Genomic DNA, 13218 nt, shown 5'->3' with positions numbered 1-13218 from the left:
ATACAGAACTACAAAAAACAACAACAACAACAAAAAAAAACAGTAAAAAATCACCTGTTGATAGATTACATATTATCATCTTAGAAATAGTTGCTCAAATCACAGTATCAAAGAATACAAAGTAGACATTCAAACAGAGAGACTGCAAACAGCTGTGTTCAATGATCCAAAAACATTACTATAGTCAGTTATTTAACACCCCTAAACACACTTGCTGTTATATCCGTTAGAGCTCTTTTTTTTTTCCTCCCTCTCTTTTTTACAACAAAATTTAAACATTTTGGATTTTATTACTCCTTAGTTCTTATTACTTTTTTGGGGGGGAGAGAATAAAGTCAAATATGGTAAAACAAAGCTGTCAGTCAAAACCAAGGATAGACATAGCACATGATGTAAAACAGAGTACAAGGTTATCAACAATGGTTATCAACGATGTGTCCTGTTTCCTTAAAAAGAATTGTCTATCTCATTAGATATTATAAAGTTGAACAAAACAGTAGAGAACAAGACCAATAAAACTTAGGCATTGTAAACATTACAGGACTTCCAAAGGAGACAATAGTCAAGCCAGAATGGGCTTCTTAGTGAATCTTATTGCCTTCAAAGTAGTTGCCTATACCCTCAAACTTGATACCATCATACAGAATGGAACAGAGTCTAATCAGTCAAAACAAGATCGTGGGAGTGTTACAAGACTTCAAAACAAGTTAATAGGAAATCAAAAAGAGTTACTATTATATATCCTGCTAATTTTTTTAATTTTTCCCCTTAATTAAAACAAACATAAGAAATAACTAAATAATAATTTTTTAAAGAATAAGGGAGAGATTGAGATAAAACAGGACATAACAAAATAACAATACAGGTCAAAGCATGACTGTTTCAGCAACCTCGTGCTTCACCTCCAAATAACCTGACTTAATAGTAGTTACCATAGTGTCTGTCTTTTTACAGGGAGGGGAGATTCTTTTTAAAAAATCACAATTTTTAAAAAGCAGCGTTAGTGTTCATGTTCAACTTGAGTTCTATCTCCCTAATTCTGTTCAATTTCAAGTTGTCTTTTCTGTTTTGTTTTGCAACCCCAGGAACCAAATCAGGGCCTTGGATGCTAAGAAAGTGCTCTATAACCAAGCTTCAACCCAGACCTTACAGCATTATCTTACAGCAGCGTGTTACCTAACAAATACAATGAGGAGGCCAGTTACAAGTGACACATTTCATACTGTTAGGTGTTGGTATTCACAAATGAGGTGAGTCTCAAACTGCCAGACAAAGCATTAGCCAGATTTCTGATTACTGGGACCAAACACCTGCTACCCATACCATGAAGAGGGCAGAGTGCATCAGGCTCATGGTTTCAGAGGTTTCAGTACATGACCAGCTGGCTTCAGGAGAGAACCATCATGGTGGGAGGGCATGGTGGACCAAAGCTGCTTAGTTCATGACAGGAAGCAGAACAGCGGTCAGGGACGGAGAGGAAGGGGCAGGGACAGACAAAGTACCCACGGTTACCCTATATGACCCACCCCAAACACAGTAAATCAAGTGTGCTTTATAATCTCCTAGGTGGCTCCCAAGCCAATCAAGTTCAACCGCTACATGGTCCTTCCATAAGGAAGACAAATCACTTCATTTCCATAACAATTAAATTGGAAACCATTAGTAGGCTTTACACAGAACTGTTCTAATAGGATGAGTAGATCAAAGTGGACCATAAGGTAGCCAAAGTTCAAATAACTGACCATAACAAAAAAGCTATAAAAATGCAACCTACTCCTTTCCAATCCTGATTCAAACTCCAGAAGGCATTTTTTAATGTACTGATTAATATAACTACATAAAAATTACTATTAAGTTCTGTAAGGAAAAAACAAACCAACAGAAACTTTGTGACAAAATGAAACAATAGGGTTGTAACAGAGTAAAACTTATCCATGGTTTTGCTATCTGTAATTTTAGCTGCCTGCAGTCAATTGTGATCAAAAATTTTAAAAGGACAATTTCAAAAAGTAAAAAAATGTAAATTCTAAATTGCACGCCATTCCGAGCAATGTGACGAAATCTTTTTTTTTTTTTTTTTTTTTTTTTTTGGTCTTTTTCGTTTTTTTATCGGTACCGGGGATCGAACTCACGACTGGCTGCTTGCAAGGCAGGCGCTTATGCCGCTGAGCTAAATCCCCAGCCCCTATGTGACGAAATCTTGTATTGCCCTCACCATCTAATCCTTTCTCTCCAGTGTATCCATACTTTATATGCTATCTGCCTGCTAGAACTTGGTAGCCTTCCTGTCAGATCGACTATCACAATGCTTGTGCACAGGAACCCACATTTTGCTTAATAATGGTCCCAATGCATAACAGCACAGATGCTGCCAATTCAGATATGCCAAAGAGAAGCCATAGAGTGCTTCTTTTTAATGAAAATGTGCAAGCTCTCGACTTAATTTAAAAAGTGTGTGAGGCTGTTAAGATCTATAATAAGGATGAATCTTCCATCCACAAAATTTTGAATGAAAAAGAAATATGTGCTCCTTTTGCTATCACACCTCAAACTATGAAAGTTTATGGCTGTGATGCACAGAAAGTGCTATGTTAAGCTGGGAGGGCAATGAAATCCAAGGCTGGCAGCACTGTGGTGCACAAGAAACTGAACTCCCACAAAAGCTTCAAAAAAGGGTCCCTCAAACAAGCGATACCAAGCCATCTACTGCCAAGTCTAGGCTGGTTACATAGATTCATGAATAGGTTCAGACTGGAAAATGTAAGAAATACTGAAGAAGCTGCTTCTGCTGATGAGGAAGCTGTTGCTACGTTTCGGCCAGAGTGGAAGAAGTTGGTTACAGAGAGAGAAAGTTCTTAATTTTGAGGAAATCAGGCTCTTGTGGAAAAAAGATGCCCAATGGGGCCCACATTCACAAAAGTGCAAGGAAAACAGCAGGAGATAAAACAACAAAAAAAGATTAATTATGGTACTATGTGGCAATGCTGCAAAGCATATGATAAAGCCAGGCATGGTGCACAGAGCAAAGAACCCACGCACATTTAAAAACAAAAACAAAAATTATCTGCCCATGTTCTGGCCACATAATCAGAAAGCGTGGGCAACAGCCATCTTGTTTATGGAATGGTTCCACCAATGCTCCAGCCCAGCAGTGAAGAAATACTTGGAAGAGGAAGGGTTGAACTTAATGTTCTATTAATACCAATGCGCAACCATCCTCAATTTGTTTGCTATGAAAATATAAGTGTGTATTTGTACCTCCAAATACTCCAAATCACCTCAGCCTCTTAGGCAGGACACTATTTGGTTTGTCAACCAAATCAGCAAAAGATGCAGACCCTAATCTGGACCTAATGCAGTGTGGCAGTCACTCACTACTGCCACCACAGTAATACTCATCAGCAGCTGCAAGGGCTGAGTTTCAACCAGAAACTGTCTGTTAGAAGGACTAAGGCATACAGCTGTAAATGACTTTAAAGGCTCCCTGGGGACCAATGAAGAAGGTGGGAAAATCATTCATGCAGCAGAACAATCTGGTGGAGGAGGATTTGCTGATGAATTTGATGAAGACAACAGAAGAATACACTAAAGGCCACAAAGAACCGTTAACAGAAAGTGAGCAACTTAAAGAATTTGAGTCATCTACAGAGGAAGAGGAAGATGGAAAAAGTATTGCAAACTGGACAGGCATCAAAAGACAAAATTATAGAATAAGATTCTCAGATATAACACCCCTGTGGAGGATTCCCTTTTAGGTGAGAAGGGAAGACTTCCAATTACAGCATTCTTCCAAAAAGTTTAGTCCCACTGCAGAGAATTCCCAACTACTGACTTGGTCATGGCCCAATGACCCAGAATTACCCACAGCAGGAAGGTCTCATCTCATACTATCACAAGGAGGAGGTGGGAACAGTACAATGGCAAGATTTTCGGAGAAAAAAACCACATAACTTTCATTATAGTATATTATTAACATTGTCCTATTGTATTATGTTGTTGTTAATCTCTTCATATGTCTGATTTATAAATTGTACTTTACTAAAGGAAGGCATGTATAGGAAAAAATCTCTCACATATAGGGTTCAGGGCTATCCTCAGTTTCAGGCATCTCTTAGTGGGGGTATGTGCCCCTGAAATTTATCTCCAAGGATAAGGGAAAGGTATTTACATCACAGAAGATGATCTCTCTAATCCACACAGAGCTCTCAGAAAAAGAGCAAGAACCTAACAGAAAATGGGTGAAAGACACAATCCGTTCAAAACAAAGGCACATGTTGAAAGATACTCACATGTAAGAGAAACACCAATTCATACTACACCTACGTACAGTTTTTCACATATCCAGCTTATCAGAAGTTTGATAACGTAATAGTGTCAGTAAGTCTGAAAAGGACTCTTGTACAATGTTGATGGGCATGTAAGTTAACACAACCTCTATGAAAGGCATTTCCTTAACACCTAGAGAAATATTTTTCAATCTCAGAACTGCATTTCCTGGAGTTTATTCATATGACAATGTATATATGCAAAATAAAATATATTAAGACATTCACTGCTTTATTGTCTATAAGAACAAAACATTGGACCAACCTAGGCAAGCAATAACATCTGTGCTATAACAGAGAACAGGGAAACATACATTCATACTTGATTACATAGACCTCAAAAGTATCCACTGAAGTATCCCCCAAGCCAGTTGTGGGGTGAGTTAGATCAGTGTGGGGTAGAAGAGACACACAGCCAAGCCTTTCTTTTACTGGTCATGTTTATCTTTGTGCAAATATAGTGTTGTGCATTCAAAAACTAGGTAAGTTAAAGCGCAAGAGGATAAACGCAGCCTACTAGCCTTTTCTGCTGTGGAAGTTTCCTGTAATAACGTCTGCCCACGTTTCTTCCAGATGCGTTCTAAGAAGGGAACACCATATGTCACAGAGCTTTCAGCACAAACCCTAGCACCTGCACTGAGCTTAGAGGAAAGTGTCACCCAAGTCTAAACCCAGAGATCAGAGCCACACGAGCCACACCTGAGGCCGAAGTGCTGTTCAGTGGTTCTGGGGTGAAGCTACAGTTGGCACAGGCACACAACAGGGCTGGGCACCCACAACCTCTGAGAGGAAAGGGAAGAGGCCAGAACAACAGATTCACTGTCGTTCAACAGCAGGCAGTAACAACACCACAGCAAGCTCACTGACTGACAAGACGGTCAACAACACAGCACCTGTGCTCTGGTCTCCATCTTTTCACCCTCAAATAAGTTTAACACAGAAGTCTTCCGCATGAACTCAGCGCTGCCGTCCTCTTCCCAGCATACAGTGAGGAAAGGAAGGGTGGCGAGCTACTTTGCCTCAGCAGCAGAACCATAGTCTGAGGCAGGAGATTAAAAACTTCACCCTGGGGCTGGAGATTTAGCTCAGCGGCATAAGCACCTGCATTGCAAGCAGGTAGTCGTGAGTTCGATCCCTGGTACCGATAAAAAGGAAAAAGACAAAAAAAAAAAAAAAAAAACTTCACCCTGGCTCTTCTTTAGATTCACCAGTGAAGTGATTTTTTTAAATGCTGCATGTAACACAAGCCCATTTCTGCTCTCCTCTAAAGAGCACAATGTACTCTGCATGCACTCCTGCATGGCCCCACGACTCTGAGGGGCTAGTGGGTCCTTGCCATACCATCTACAGGAAAGGAACTGGCAAGGCATCTGGGACCCCATGGCGTGAGCCACACCTGGAGGACAGAGCATGACCTCGACCAAGGTCCTGTCCCGCCAGGTAGAGCCAGGGCCAATGTCATCCGATGAGCACCGCTGTCAGGCATGATGTCATGGTGCTTGTAATCTGATTGATGTTAGAGACAAAAACCCAAAATAAACACTACTGACAGGCTGCCGTGACAGGTAGGCTTGGGAAACAATGGGAAAAGGAGTCAGTCCTGAAAAAGGAACAACTCTAAGGAAAAGCCTTGGTGCAGTGGAAGCCAAAAGACAGAGTAAACCTGTTCCAAAGTTTGAATAAGGGTATGATTAAAATGCTGAGATCACTATAAGAGAGACCAAGTCTTTCCAAAAGAAGTTTATAATTTTATAAGAATGATGTGGGGTGAAAATGCTATTGAAGAAGAAAAAGAAAATTCCCCATCACAGAGGAGATGAAAGTTTTCACAAGCAGGTCACTGGGGTAAGTTGTGTGAGTACCGCAAAAATGCCCATGCTAAATAAGCCAACAGCAGTCACAGGAAGGCCCTGGCACTGTGGTGTCACAGTGTAGTGCTCAGAGCCCTCTCAGGGTGCCAGGGATGCTGGCTCCTGCTGCCTGCTGCCTGCCAGCTCAGTGTGCAGGCCTGGGAGCCCGCTAGAGCACAGGAGGGACAGGCCACTGAGATGGGCATCCTCTCAGCACCAGACACATGTAAACCATTGCAATGTTCTTTACTATTGCCCTATCCTGCCACTGCCTTGTTCATTATTCGCCAACTCTATTGCTGCCTGTGCAATAAAAGGATATACAAGGTATGTTCTAGAAATTCAGTGAATGCTTACATTTTAAAAACTTTATTAAAGACACATTGCTATTAATGCTCCTCAAACTATTCCCCCTTGGTTTGCACACACTTATCCCACCTTTCTTGCCACTTTCTGCAGCAGCTTCGGAGTTCTCTTTAGTTAGCTTGTTCTCTTGTAGCTTCTCAATCCAGTCAAAACATTTATCTTTCATAGTCATTCTGACTTTGAGGAGGAGCCACAGCCGCACAGTACCAGACACAGTTGAGTAAGGTAGACGAGCACACATTGGAATGTTCTTAGGAGCCTCTGTCCTTGTAGATAGATATTCAGGAAAGAAAACTCCAGGGCTGCTTCAGAAACTGGCAAAATGATAGGCTAAGTATGTTGGAAGTGAGAGAGGGTTTCCTGAGGGGGACTAATAACAATACATCTTTTACTGTGATATGTTTTTAAAGTTTAAGCATTCATTATATGTTCTGATAACCCCTGTAGATTCTGGACCAGCAACCCAGTCTGACTTGAAGGCCACCACCTGGGCCACATGCTCAGAAAACACCCACTGCAGAATGAGTGAGACCCAGGGTTGCTCCTGGTGAAAGTAGGACTACATCATCCCAGAGTTGTAACAGGGATGTGTGAGAGGTGTGAAGCTCATCTTGAAACTGGGCAGCCTGTGAGATCCACGGGTCAGGGCTTCCCCAGCGTGATGCCCACAGTGCAGAGCTATGGTTTCAACTCCAGTTAGTGGCACACACCTGAGACCCGATAACAGTCCAGTGCAGTTGTGATGGAGGCTGTGGAAGGAATGGCAAAGGTGGCTAACCACCCTGGAACTGTGGAGTTGCAGAGACAGAAAACAACTAGCTTTGCCAGGCGTAGTGGCTCATGCCTGTAATCCCAGCACTCCGGAGGCTGAAGTGGGAGGATCGTTGCGAGTTTGAGACCAGCCTGGGCTACAAAGTGAGCTAAAGGCCAGCCTGAACTGCATAGCGAGACCCCGTCTCAAAAAAAGATTTAAAAAAAAAAAAAAAAAAGAAAAGAAAAGAAAACAACGAGCTTTAAGCTGGCCCTAGGATAAACTCTTTGAGAGAAAGCCTCAGTCATGCATAGCACATGTTAGTCAGAAAAGGTCCAGAAAAGGAAACCAATTTTTTGGCCAAGTGAATGAGTACAGTACTTTTCAGAATTCTACCAGAAAATGACATGGAAATCAACACCTGACCCACTAACATCCTAAGAAGCTGGATAAACAACCTAAGAAGGGCATCCAGTACCCACTCATCTTCCCAAAACTGACAGGGAACAGCCACGCAAAGCCAGGACTCTGCAGCCATTCCCACACTCTGGCTTGACTCAGATCCCAGGGGAGCTGGAAAGAGACATACTCTACCTGGGTGGGTAGACGGAAGAATTCTGCAAATGGCTGATTCCTGCCAAAGCCAGGCCACTCATGGCTCACCAATCCATGGCTGAGGCACTTTAATGGCTGAGAGTCCCATCTCTGCTCCACTACCAGCACATGAGCATATCCTGCCTATCCCCTGGAAGAAGCTGTACTCATGCAACCCAGGCCACCTGCTACAACCCCACCAGATGCTACCCAAGGGCAAGGAGGGCCAGGTGCATCTCACCGCCAGCCTGGACTCGGCATCTCCCAGGCCCAGGCTGGGGAAGATCCTGGCTGCATCCTGACCATCACCATGTAGAGGGCAGGTTGCCTCACTATCTGAAATACACGTGCTAGTGTCAGGAGTAGCTCCAAGACACAAGTGTAAACTCAGAGGTGCACATATTCCAGCCCTCCGTTCCCTCTGACAGGCTACCAGCAAGGGGCCTACCCTAGATACTGTAACACCTTCTCAGTTTCTGTTCCTCATCTATAAAATAGCATTACTTTGCAGGTCTCAGGTTCTGGTGAAGCCTGGGGTGAGGACTCATCTCATACTGGCTCTATTGCCTGGGGTTTCTGAGAGGAGACTTCCTATTTACAACAGAGAAAACCACCATGGCTAACCATGGCTAATGAGGCTGCCTGAGGAAACAGCTCTCCTCTTGGAAGGGTAAACTATTCACTGTAGCTACTAGATGAGGTTTCAGAAGCCGGCTCTTGACCCACAGAAGAGCTGTGGGGCATAGGCTGGAACAGCACGTGGTCCTGTGCCCTTGGGTTTCTCCTCTGGCCTCAGGACTGGACAGCATCGCAGGGGGTCTCACCCGTGACCTGACCCGAATGAAGCCAGGATGCCTGAATGCTCACAGCTGAAGATAAAGCAGCCGTTCTGGGTGCGGATTAGGGAGGAAAGCAGTGCTGAGGCAGCAGGACCAGCCCTCCCCAAATCCCATGAACAGGAGAACTGAACGACATCAGGCAAGGCCTCTACCTCTGCAGGGAGAGAATCCTCCCCGAGGACCCTGAGCCAGCTGCAGAAAGGAAGCTCTAGGACAGGGAAGTGTGTACTCAGCACACATATCACCCATGTGAAACCAGCGAAAAATAGTGCAGGAACAAGGGAACAGACAGCATGGAGAGCAGATGGGGATGCTGGGTGGGCTCTGGGGGCCACAGAGTCTGTAGCACCCACGCTCTCCCCTCCTGTCCCCTGAGGAGGTCACAAATTCCCTATCTCCATGGCACACTGTTTGTCATACTCAGGGAGCGCATTAGGGAGGAAAGCAGTGCTGAGGCAGCAGGACCAGCCCTCCCCAAATCCCATGAGCTTAGTGAGTCCCGGCTGCCGACACCAGGAACCTCAAGGGACAGCAGCCGTGTGAAGGCCTCCCTGGGGGCCTGGCTGAGCCAGCTCCTGCTAGGAGGCTCCTGACAGACTCATCTTTAGGAAAACATGGACTCCACCAAGACAATGTTGGAGTTTGCCCCTGAAAATCAAGGCCATCCACTCCACTGCCCTGAGAGCAGCTATGACTGTTTAGTGGGAGATAAGGACATCAAATATGTGAGCCTCTCTCATGGAGCTCATGCTGCTCACAAGAAGACACCTGCCGGCCAGCTGAAAAAAAGAAACTCACAAGTCCAGTGGTGAGAGGTATGCAAGTGACCCCAACTGAGGCAGGAGCAGGACTGAGCCATACATCCTAGGCCAATCCCAACCCTCACCTATAATACTGGGTCCCTCCTGAGACAGTGCAGACTGACTGAGGGAAACTCCACCCATACCTCCACCCCAATCAGGGCTTTTACCTGCTTCCCCTTCACCACGTGCTTGGGCACCGGCACCCTGACCTCCAGGTCAGTGTAGTCCTGGGACCAGGTATAGTTCTCACGGACGGCACCGTTGTAACTGTCGGGGTTTCTCTGGAACTGCTCCTGAGCCCTGAGAAAGAACAGGAAAGGTGAAACATGGCCAGGCAGACACAGGCAGTGGACCCATGGCTAGTAAAGCACCTGGCCCAGAGCCTATACCCAAGGAGTGACCAACCCAAGCTGATGTCAGGCTTGCTTACTTATGCATCTGCAAAACTCCTCACCTGGTGTGACTTCCTTTCTGACCCTTACATGGTCTTCAGGACAGCCCAGGAAAAGGGAAACGCTACAGAGAAGAAAACCCACATGTAGAACCCTCAAGCTTACGAAAAGTATCTGTGACCACTGTCAAAGATCAGCCCAGCCAGGCATGGTGGCACATGCCTGTAATCCCAGCACTCAAGAGGAAGAGGCAGGAGGATCTCTGTAAATTCAAGGCCAGCCTGGCTACATAGTGAGTTCAATGCCAACCTGAACTGCACAGTAAAACCTTGTCTCAAAAAATTGAAAACAAAAAACAAAGATCAGCCTAGACATGCCACAGTGCTCAGCTACAGACCTGTGACCTAGCCAAATGCCCACAGGCACTCAAGTTTCCTATAAACTGTGTAGAAAGGCCAGCTTTTTATTTTGGTACTGGAACTCAAACTCAGGACTTCAAGCTTGCCAGGCAGGCACTGTTTCACTGAGCTAAATCCCCGACCTTGGTTTTTCTTTTTTTTTTTTTTAATTGATTTTATTTAAAGAAAGACTAAACAAAACAGAAAACAGGTAGAAATAATACATACTTTCAAAGAAAAATAAACAGTAAGAAATCACTAGTTAATGATTACATATTGTCCTCTTACAAATAGTTGTTCAAGTTACAAAAGTGAAGCATACAAAGTGGAAGTGGTCACTCAAACAGCGAGACGGCAAACAGTTCTGTTCAACTGTCCAACAAAAACTTAGTAATACGGTTATCAATCCTATACACTTTAAAATATACATGCAGTTATCCATGCCTTCATTTATGCTAAGATTAAACAAACAAAAGCAGGCTAAAATCACTCTGAACAAAGAATAAAAGTATTGCTGGATTTCACATCACGACACTACGGGATCAGCACTGGGTACTGTAGTATCTCTTTTTCTTCAAAATAGTTGTTCATTTCATCATGCGTTATAAGATCAGTTCTTGTAAACTATTTATAGGTTCTACACATGCATGAGTCTCAACATGTATTTCTATCCTTTCTATATTAGAGGGAGAAAGAAAACAAAGCAAGACAAAACAAAACATATTCCTATAAACACATGAAATGAAAAAGTCATATAAAACCACTGTACAAGTAGTTCTACCATGGCTACTATGTTGTCTCTTGTTATCTTCAATAGAATTGTCTATATCATCAGACATAGTATAATTGAATATAGCAGTACATAACAATATTAATAAAAATAAAACTTTGTAAATAGTATAAAACTTCAAAAACAGGTAATAATCAAACCAGAATGGGTATCATAGTGAATCTTGTCATCTTCAGTGTAGTGGCCTATACTCTCAGACTTGACACTATCAATCATAACAGTTTTGAATAAAATCTGTCAATACCAGACAGCAGTCAAACCAGATTTAACTAAGATCAGTCATGGTGAAACAGTATAAGTTATACAGGGCTCCAGATTAAGTTAATAGGAAATAAAGGATGATTACTGTACTATATCCTGTTACTTTTGGGACAGCTGTCTGTGCTCTCAGATCTAGTGCAAGTAGACAAACTGGGACAGAATATAATCTATCTAAGCAGAGTAGTGTGAATAATGTGGGTTTTAAATCCTGATACACTATTAACAATATCCTCTGCCTTCTTTTTTAAGACTACTCCTCCCTTTCACTCCCCCAGGGTACACTATGCATTTTTGGGTCTCATCACTTCCCTCAGTTTTTAGATTGGGAGAGGGGGAACCTGCTACTTACCTAAGTGGTTTCAAACATTCTCCCTCCTGGACTGATCTCAAGTTGTATTCCTTTACCTATTAAAGCCTGTCTTTCCAATCTATCTGCAGGTGCTGGTTGAGTTGCCCCTATTATTCTCTGGTTCCCTGTCACATAGAGCACTGTTTTCTCATATTTGATCTTCGCTCTGTAAACTCTTTTTCAGGTTAATTATATTTCCTATAAGGAGCCTCAGTGGACCCTACCTCCTGATCTACTCTGCCAGTGTCTCTTTTTTTTTTCTTTCTTTCTTTTTTTTAGTGTGTCAAAGACCATCTATATTAGAGATTATAGCCAACTTTCTCTGCCTCATTTCTGTTGTGCCCTTTTTCTGCCTTTAGTTGTCTGCTTTTCTCCTTCATTCCCCTTTCTGCTCCATTCATTGAGGCCTCTCTGTCACTGTTCCTGAAATCCTGGTACTGTTCTCTCTCTAGAATGTCCTTCAGTATTCTCTATAGGGTTGGATTGCTGGTCGTGAATTCCCCCAGTTCCTCTTTGTCTTGGAAGCATCATATTTCTCCATTAATTTCTAGAGACAGTTTTACAGGGTACATCAATCTGGGCTGCAAGTTATTTTCTTTCAGGGCTTGGAATACTTCGCTCCAAACTTTTCTTGGTTTGATGGTCTGTGTCGAGAAGTCTGCTGTGATTTTGATGGGTTTTCCTTTATAGGTGATCTGTTTCTTTTCTCTGATGGCTTCTACTGTTCTGTTGTTATAGTGTATTTCTGAGATCTTATTATATGTCTGGGTGTGGCTCTGCTTCGGTTGTAGGTGGCTGGAGTTCTGTATGCCTCATACATCTGAATAACATTTCCTTTTCCTATGCTTGGGAAGTTTTCCTTAATTATTTCTGTGAATAGCCTTTGTAGTTCCTTTGTTTGTACCCCTGAATGTGAATCTTCATTCACATTCTTTATTCTTAAGTTATAGATCCTCTTGTCGTCTTCTATCCTTTGTATTATTGCAGCCTGTTTTATTGTTATTTTTAAGAAATTTTCCTTCCATGATCACACATTGCAAACCTGTCTTCAAGTTTTGATAGTCTATCCTTAGTTTCTTTCAAACAGTTTTGCCAGCTTTCAATGGAGTTTTTTATTTCCTGGTAATGTCTTTGAAGCTGCTTCATGTATTCTATGTTTTCTTTACATTCTTAACGTTTCTCTCCTTTTTTTTTGTTCCTCCATTCTTCCATCTGTGTTTTGAGAGGTGCTTAGCATTTCTTTTATTAATCTATTTATATCTTGCTTTACTTGATTAATTATTTCACTTTTGAGCTCCTCTATGAGGTCCCAAAGATATCTCCTTATGTTCACTGATGCCATGCCTGGTATTGCATGTTTGCTGCCCTCGGTCTCTTTTGTATTTATCTCTTCTGGATCAATGTTCTCAGGGATGGGGGCTGGGGACTTTTACTTGTTTCTTCCTTTTGTCACGTTTTTTGTTTCTTCTATACGGGTGTATAGAGGAGGTCCCAGTCCCT

General features: G+C 42.8%; 1 protein-coding gene across 3 annotated transcripts in view; it reads right to left on the bottom strand.

The window, feature by feature from the left end:
* The window catches only part of Nudcd3 (NudC domain containing 3), a 104842-nt gene that overhangs the window by 21009 nt on the left and 70615 nt on the right, over window positions 1-13218 (bottom strand). For all 3 annotated transcript variants that reach the window (XM_063234396.1, XM_063234397.1, XM_003465820.5), the window contains exon 3: window positions 9696-9828. In XM_063234396.1, coding sequence (XP_063090466.1) covers window positions 9696-9828 — 133 coding nt within the window. The remainder of the gene's footprint in view (window positions 1-9695; window positions 9829-13218) is intronic.

The sequence above is a fragment of the Cavia porcellus genome, unplaced genomic scaffold (genome assembly GCF_034190915.1).
Source record: "Cavia porcellus strain 051 isolate PalLab524CR breed Dunkin Hartley unplaced genomic scaffold, mCavPor4.1 scaffold_23, whole genome shotgun sequence".
Lineage (NCBI taxonomy): Eukaryota > Metazoa > Chordata > Mammalia > Rodentia > Caviidae > Cavia > Cavia porcellus.
Note: the sequence above shows the minus strand (reverse complement) of the source record. Positions and strands in the feature narration are given on the sequence as shown.